Below are 8,648 nucleotides of genomic sequence, written 5' to 3'. Positions count from 1 at the left end.
CGTGCTTGTTTAAATCACCGAATACCTATTTGAAAAGTATTGGAAGTATTGCTACCCGAACCCTATTTGCACCATCAATAATAAATTTTGAACTCCACATAAAAATATTCATTAGGTATTAATGTCAACCAAATCAATTCGAGGGATCAAACATTTATTAATATTATTGATAACTATGTCGATATAACATTATCATCATCTACAGCCGGTTCGATCCACTACTGGACAAAGGCCTTCCCTAGCCCCCTTTACTCTTCACGGATCTTAATTCTTTGTTTCCACGTAGGTACATCTTCCATACATTACATTGTGTCCGTCAATTGGGTCTAAGAGTACATTTTCATTGCTTACGATGCCATTTCCTTGGGGAGCGTTGCTTAAGCTATTAGCAAATGGCATATGAGACCCAAAAATATGGTGAAAATTCTGTTTACCTACCGCGCAACTTTACGTAGCCACCCTTGATTTCTCCTGGTGTTTCTCCTGACTCATCGATATGCTGTTTTCAGATTGTTGTGTTACCTATTATGATGGCAAGAAGATAAAGAGGGAAATAAAACAACAGCATATGAATCAGAACATTTTATTGTATTACTAATTAGTTTACATTTATTAAAGTAGTTAGAACAACAGAATCACCTTATATAATAATATATTACAGTTATCTGAATTATCTATAATGGATGAGAAACATAATATAAATATGTAGTAAAAAAAGTGCGAGATATTGGGAAGACTTGTTAAATGAGGTAAGGTGAAAAAATAAATACAGGTCAACAAAAATTAAAAATTTGAAAAATAGACTGAAAAAAAAATAAAGCAATCGATTATACTCGGGTCGTGAAAGACGACAAATTATAGGATACTTTCATAATCGGTACACACGTGCAGGACTAAGCCACATCCAAGAATGTTGACAAGTGGCACTGTCACTCCGTACCACATTCTCTGGGAATGGCCGATTATGTGCTCCATGAGGAAAGAGATGCTTGAGGCCATCCGGCCTGGTCGCGACAAAGGCCATTTATATTGCATTTAAAAAAAATTGCGGCGTCTTATTGCGGACGTGAAGATGACTTCACATTGTTTTTGTATGTCCGCCCGTATTATTTAGCTTGGTTTTTGTATTTTTATATTACAAAAGCACTTTTTATTAACATGCGTCAACTAAGTCAAAGCTCACTTGAGAGTGTGGCGATCTCAGTCTTGGGTTCCTGCTCCTAAAACATTCCCAGGCGTAAACAACTGGTAATGCTTTCCAGCCAAACGTAGGGTTTCGTGATCACTTGATTACTATTAAATGTAGTGCGGGGCGGGTTGTTTAGAGAGTCCATGTTTGTGTTGTCATTTATTTTGGTAATTTTTCAAATTTATAAAATATTATTTAATGCATTAAAAAGCATATTATTCGAAAGTTTATTATAACTAAATTCACTTTGAACAAATTCTTACAGAAATAAAAACAGATTAGTGGTGAGAACACTTTAAGCAGTACCATTATGGTTTGTCGTGCAAGTAGCCGAAAGCTTTAGTAATCCACAGCATATTCAAATTGATTTACTCAGTGGCACATTCTATCAGAGATCTATAGGGTCATAACTGCAAAAAAACTTAAAAATCACTTAGGAATGCAGTTCGATAGAAAAAATCTATTTTTAATGCTATATGGCGATAACCGCTACTTGGAAGCGGTGGCCTCCTACACAATTGTGCCCATGGTTATATTATATTTAAAATTTTAATTAAGAGCTATATAGAGGCATTATCTTACATAAAGCCTTTTTGCCTAAAAAATGATCCATCTTTGGTACAATATTTTTGTGCTAGACCGCCGTATTTTTCAGCAGTCTACTGCAATTAATTAAATTGTAGTTAACATTAAAAATTCGTAATTAACATTCAAACTCAAATTACACAACATCATGCAATTACAGCTATGACCCTATAGATCTCAGTGTGCGATATGTTTTTTCATACACAAGTGATATAACAACTTTATGGTTAAATGTCTTTACCAATATAACTTGTATTGTGCGATTTAATGTAACCAAAATGCACGAATAATCAAATTATTACACTTTTAATAGATTCTGACTAGAATAGCATACTCTAAGTGATTGCACTTGACATATTGGTATTTACGACAATTTAAACCATTGCATTTAAATGTGATGCAATGGTTTTTCTTTTGAATGCATCATTTTGTGTATTTTCATTTTACCAGAATCTGTACATGAATAACTACACTCAACACATTTAAAGGATTTCTCAGCAGAATGAGTCATTTTGTGGTATTTCATATTACTAGAATGTATGCACGAGAAATTACAAAAATCACATTTATACGGTTTTTCTCCAGAATGAGTCATCTTATGTGATTTCATATTATAAAATTGTATGCAAGAATAATTACATTCGTAACATTTAAATGGCCTTTCACCCGAATGAGTCATTTTGTGCGATTTCATGCTATGAGATTGTATGCACGAGAAATTGCATTCATCGCATTTTAACGGCTTTTCACCAGAATGTGTCATTTTGTGAGATTTCATATGGGTTGACTGTGTACAGGAGTAATTGCACTCATCACATTTATATGGTTTTTCACCGGAGTGAATCATTTGATGTCTTTTCATAATGGCATTTTTTGAGCATGAGTACATACATTCATTACATTGAAAGGATTTTATAGTCACCTTCGGTTGTTTTTTAATTTTTTTGTTTGACATTGAGATTTTCCTACGGCTAATAACTAATTCGGGGCTAGATTGCACATCATTACATTTAACAGTGTCAAGTGAATTTGTAATGGTTTCATTGTGTTCATTTAGTTCTGTTTTAATGTCTTGTTTATCAATGTGTGTCTCATTGTAAATATCTTCTACTCCTGACATATACGAGGTCGATATGAGAGTCACAGCTTTATCCATATTGTCTCTAGCAGAAACAACCTAAAGAAAACAGACAGAAAATTAAATCGTAATATAAAATAAATCTTAAAAAATTATGTCTAAATTTTAGACATAATAAAGAGTCCATAGGGAAGAAAATATATGAATGTTGCCAAAATGGGATGTGAATAGCTATTGCCAACTCAAGTAGAAAGCCGACACATTCACAACGACTGGTCCTACCTTTTCCGCCCATCCCGTTGTTGTCTGTGGATGACCTGTCATTGTTCTATAGAGTTTTCATACTGACGCGTCTGTCGTGTTCACACAGGGAAAGGTTTGATTAGGATAGCTGAGTTACATCATAAATAATACTCCAGCATTAACACACCTTCTACTATAATGTAATGCATAGATCAATGCTACATATTTTTTGGAAATCGATATTACCACCGGTTTTTGTGTGAAGGACTAGTCTGACTATAACAGTTGATGAATAACAGGAATTTATAGTATTTATAAATAACACTGATAGTTAATATATTTAATTTGAGAATGTTTTATAATTCAATTTGAAACGAAAAAAGTTGAATCAATATTTCAAGCAATCTAGGATCTGATTTTGACAGCTGAACAGTGGACCACTCGTTGCTTGTGCAAAAAGATATGCTCAGGCTTTATTAATCTAAAGATGGAGCTGAGATAGCTCAATGAAATTATTTGTAAGTACCTGACAAGCGCGCGAGTCGAATCGCGCCATCTAGAAGGGCTTTAAGTTCATGAAATATCTTACACAATCTACTGAAAATGCTATCGGGAGCTACCGGATCCTTACGAGTGACCATTTGTCGACCACTGGTCCAGATGGCTAGGCTATTGTGCAATTTAATATTAAAATGTCCTCCATATAATCACACATTCCCATTGCAATTGGTAAATACATTGTATACCCTATTAATACAATTTTGTTTGCCTACCTGATCAACAGGTTTGCGTTCCACATAAGAACAGCCAGGCTGTGGATGGACACAATTGCCTTGGCGTTTTGTGTTTTCACAAACATCGTCATTTAAATCAACCTCCTGCAAATCATTCTCCGATTTTACAATGGTCAGATCTGATGAAGGGTTCTGTAAAACAATATAATATTATTTTAAAATTACAAGATTTTTTTATACGTTTTAAAATTTTCTGTTGAATCATAAACTTGACTTGACTAGCTTAAACAATCAAAAAAAATGTACTTGATAGAAATATTACTGAAATGTCATTTTGACATTCAAATTGATTTCCATAGTAATGCACGGATATATTAATAATTTAGTTGTAGTACCCCAGACCCCTAGCAACCAATAATAGTGGATTGGATTACGGATTTCTTCCGAAATAACTTTTCATACAAAACAGAATTAACTAAAAATGAATTCAATTTACTTAAAGATGGCTAAAAGTATTTTAAAAATGCATTGGCATCGTGTTCTGGTATATTCTAAACGACGTCCAAGAACAAAGGAAGTAAACTAGACATCGCAAACTCGACAAAAAATTACATTCCTGTTAAACTTTTCTTGTTAATTAATACATTTTGTTTCCAACCAGTGAGCTCAATTTTTTTAATGAAAAGATATTCCCGCTATTACTAAGTTTAGGTACCTATTTCTATATATACCTAATGATTATCCTCGATTTCCTTCCTTCGAGCAACTGCAGCCCCCAAGCGACGCTCAATCTGCCTACCCCCACGGGACGTCACTGCACGGAACCTCAAGATCCGCTATACAAACCAAGGCCGTGACGCTAAATCGCGAGTACCGATATGCAGTAACATTTTCACTGTAAACGAAGATTTTCTTTTGTTCGCCTATTTTATGCATATCAATAATTAACGCATTGTATTTTTTTTCAATATGAACATAGAGGTGATCATTATTTTCCACAGTTTCTACTACCGAAATTCAGTTTCGTGCCTGCGCCTGATGTCATGGCCCCAAGGGGGGGCTGACAGGGCTCTAGCCTGGGGGCCCGGCCTGGCAATTTGACCAGCCAAGTGAGATAAAAGCACATCACAAAATTGCACTAATATTTAAAAAAATGTCGCCTGCGGCGCTATTTTACTTAAAGCAGGAATAAAAGCATTTATAGTTGTGCGGTGGAATTTTTGATTATTATTTGTTAATATTCGATAACTCCATAATTCAAGTGTTTGTATTAGAAAAACAAAAAAAAGCTAAAAATACCCTAATTTTACCTCGAACACTATTTGGTATACACAACTGTTGATAGTCACCTTTAGCGATAGGTAGGGAGGCCCGCTTCAGGATGTGGGGGCCATGCCTGATGTAGTGGGTCTGGGACGATTTGGCACCGGGACAGTTGCCACGCAATTCGAAAATAAATAGACGTTAGGTACTTTTTAAATAAATATTTATATTATTATAATATGATTTAATAATTGGTGAGAATTTAAATATGCACACGACAATAATGATTTAATCGTGCATATGTTTAAGTTCCAACGAAAAAAAAGTTCTATGTTTTTATATAAAACCTTAGGTATGGTAATTCTCAGTCCGCAATAAAAAAAAATATGTTAAGCGTAAAATGAATTAAAACTGCCAAGTAGTAGAAATTAACTGATTAACATTCCTCGTCTACGCTCTGTATACGTGTCTACAACAGTGCGGCGTCCAATTGTGCTGGCGTCCAGCTGTCCCATTCCCGATGTAGTGGAGTTTGTGCGAACCGCCTATGTTGTAAGCACTAATTTGTGTTATCGGCCCTCTGACACTTAAGCGTCAATTACATTGAGCTTTTTGATGAGGTGATTATTGGCAAATTTATAATCTGCCTGTAAATTCGCCCAGTGTAATCATCGAAGAAGCTAATAAGCAGGTTGTAAACACTCCACCTAGAAAAGTTGAAAGCCGGTCAACTTTTCACACTACACGCCGGCGTGTGGGCTTACTGCGTCTGCGCAGTAGAGCGATGGTGGTGGAAAAACGAACTACTCATTTTGAAATTTACATTTTTGACGTTTAATGGAAACATTGTTATGGAGCGTAGCGACCTCCCGGTGAAAAAACGAACTACGTTCCGTCAAAATCGCTCGCTGGCTTGTGGCTTATCAGCGAATGGAAAATTTTGTGTGTAATCATGAAATCGCAGTAGCTGAACCGCCCGCTTTTAAATTTGCCAATAATCAGCTCATAAAAAAGCTCAATGTAATTGACGCTTTACATTCACAAAGTTTTGGAAAAACTAACCTCAAAAGTATAGCTGACATCGTCCACAATTTCATGCTTTATAAAAGTGGGAAAATCCGGATTGTTGCAATTAACAATGGGCACATCAAACCAATGCTGCTCTTTTGTACCAGATGCGAATTCACATTGTTCATGTTTCACGTCCATTTTGTGCAAATAAGATGTAATGTGTCAGTGTTGATGTGGCCATACGAAATGACCTAGCACTGATTGTCAATTAGAAAAGATGCATTAGATTTTAGAATATTACATTTGAAATGTATTCAGAGTAGTTTTCGAATGAGCAATTTGGATTTTGGATTACCATCTGATGCATTTCGAGTATGCATTTAAACCGTATCTAGGTACTTTAAACGTGTCTTGGACTATCTTAGCAGACAGAATGAAGGTATATTATTATGACCATAGACTATGACATTGACAAACAGTTAATCCGGTGTTGCCACGATATTATATAGTAGTTTTTTTAGATATCACTTACCTAATTCTTCGATATAATAAATCTTTTACAATTACATAAGTACCTACTTACTTGATATGTGATTCATGGCCCCCACCACGGGGGACTGACAGGACCCTAGCCTGGGGGCCCGGGCTCAGGAAGGGCCCGGCGAGGCGAGTCGACTAAATAAGTTAGCTAAACCCACATCACAACTTTGCTACACTAGTAAAAAAGTCGCCTGCGGCGCTATTTTCCTGCAAATATTATTATTAAAAATTATGTGGTTGTACGATACAATTTTTAATTGTGTATCCAATAGTCGACAATTCCATAATTCAGATGGATGTATTAAACTACTTGTACAAAAAAACACTAAATATACCTACATACACATTAATTTTACCGCGTACACCGTTTACAAAACGCTAGAGTAGAACATCACACTCACTTTATCCTTAGCGATAGGTAGGGGGTCCGCCAAAGATTCTAGCCTTTAGGCCCGCTTCATGATGTGGGGGCCATGATGTGATTATTAATTAGTAAGTTCTATAATGTTGCGTGTCCCATAAGATACTTTTAGCGTGAAACATTTTTTATAATTAATTTTTAACGTTTGTACGTACTTTCTAGCAATATTGTATTTTAAGGGTTATACCAGCTATACGTTTGTAATTCTGAAGATATCTTATGTAAGTTTATTATTAGAATATTATATTCAGAAAAGTTGCGCTGCCTTTTACTAATTCTATATAATATCGGAATACCTACCTATATAATAAAATATGTAGGTATTTATTACACAAGCAATCTCTTTGATATTACACCATTTTTCTGGGAATTAAAGTCCATGGTATAAAATTATTTCTAACTAAGTAGGTAATCTCATTGTTTATAATGTCAAGTTGGTAAGTACCCACCTACCTACCTATGTCCAGTACCCAGTGAAAATTTCACTACCTACCATTACCATTATAATATTTAATAATCATAAAAATAGAGGTCCATGAAACCTTTTTTTCTAAATGATTGCATTTATAATATTATTAAGGATACCTACTAATCGAACACACTGTAGACTCCAGTGCTTAACTTTCAAAACTGGACATGTCCATATATGCCGAAAATAAGTTATTATCGGAATATCATTCTATAACCTCATACACACTTTGTTGAATTTCAAAAATAGCCACAAAACACCAATTTCATAATATTGAAAAGAAGTTTCAAAAAGTACGTTGGCATTCAAATAGGGACACGTCCAACGTTGTAGACATTCGAAATGAGACATGTTACTTGCAGCTAATGGCGGGACTGTATTGAGTCACATGACCAAGTATGTTTTCATACAATCTGACAGTTTGGTTTTTGTCGCGTGTGTGTTTTCGCTGTGTGTTTATTTGAAAAGTTGATTTATCTCTGAGGAGTGAATAATGGACATGTCCAGTTTTGAAAAATAAACACTGACTTGTAGATAGTAAATACCTAACGGGCGAATCTAGCTGACATTTAAAGTAAAATAAGAATAATCTACCATTTTGGCGGCTTTGGTATGCTACACAAAGAAAAAAACATGCAGCATTAGTTATAATATTTGCAACCTTTCATTGCTCCTAATGCAATTTTATACAAAATATTACTACGGTGGCAACACTGCAACAACTTTTAACTAAATTCTGTCACCCATTTTAGTCTATTATAATATTGTCACGGCTATTTACTATCCTGTCTGCATTATATTATAATAAAATGGACGTAACATGCGAACCAGTAGAATTGAAACATGACGCGGAAGGTCAGCATTGGTTTGAAGTACCCATAAACCAGATGGACAACCCAGATCCCATTGCTTATATAAAACAAGAGAACGCCGACGATTTTGAGGTTAGTGTTTAAAAATATCGTAACCACAAATTTCAGTTTGGCTTGACAGATTGAATAGGTACCTACGACAATGGCTTTGTACAATTATTACCTGTTCATTAATATTGACAATTTGCGTGTGCATAGTCAATTTTAACATATAGTACAAACTATTTTTACACTGATTCATAA

General features: G+C 34.9%; 1 protein-coding gene across 2 annotated transcripts; it reads right to left on the bottom strand.

Annotated features, from left to right (window-relative positions):
* Positions 1–576: 576 nt before the first annotated feature.
* Positions 577–6,551, bottom strand: LOC147076402 (uncharacterized). Of its 2 annotated transcripts, none has more exons than XM_085941254.1 (4): positions 6,155–6,551; positions 3,869–4,021; positions 2,697–2,951; positions 577–1,447 (listed from the first exon to the last, which is right to left on the bottom strand). In XM_085941254.1, the coding sequence occupies exons 1-4, from the start codon at positions 6,299–6,301 to the stop codon at positions 1,385–1,387; spliced, it is 618 nt and encodes a 205-aa protein (XP_085797380.1). In that variant the 5' UTR covers positions 6,302–6,551; the 3' UTR covers positions 577–1,384. The 2 variants fall into 2 exon arrangements, with proteins under 2 accessions (XP_085797380.1, XP_085797381.1); XM_085941255.1 differs by having other exon boundaries at positions 688–1,220.
* Between the last annotated feature and the right edge of the window lie 2,097 nt (positions 6,552–8,648).

This window comes from Rhyacophila brunnea, unplaced genomic scaffold (genome assembly GCF_057557595.1).
Source record: "Rhyacophila brunnea isolate RB1 unplaced genomic scaffold, BYU_Rbru_1.0 scaffold_13, whole genome shotgun sequence".
Lineage (NCBI taxonomy): Eukaryota > Metazoa > Arthropoda > Insecta > Trichoptera > Rhyacophilidae > Rhyacophila > Rhyacophila brunnea.
This window is presented reverse-complemented; position numbering and strand designations above follow the sequence as displayed.

Coding starts and splice junctions, on each gene's coding strand:
- LOC147076402 (XM_085941254.1), bottom strand. CDS start 6,301: ATGGACGTGAAACATGAACAATGTGAATTCGCATCTGGTACAAAAGAG. Junction 2,952..3,868: donor AACGCAAACCTGTTGATCAG/GTAGGCAAACAA, acceptor TGTTTTCTTTAG/GTTGTTTCTGCTAGAGACAA. Junction 1,448..2,696: donor AAATTAAAAAACAACCGAAG/GTGACTATAAAA, acceptor TATTTCTGTAAG/AATTTGTTCAAAGTGAATTT.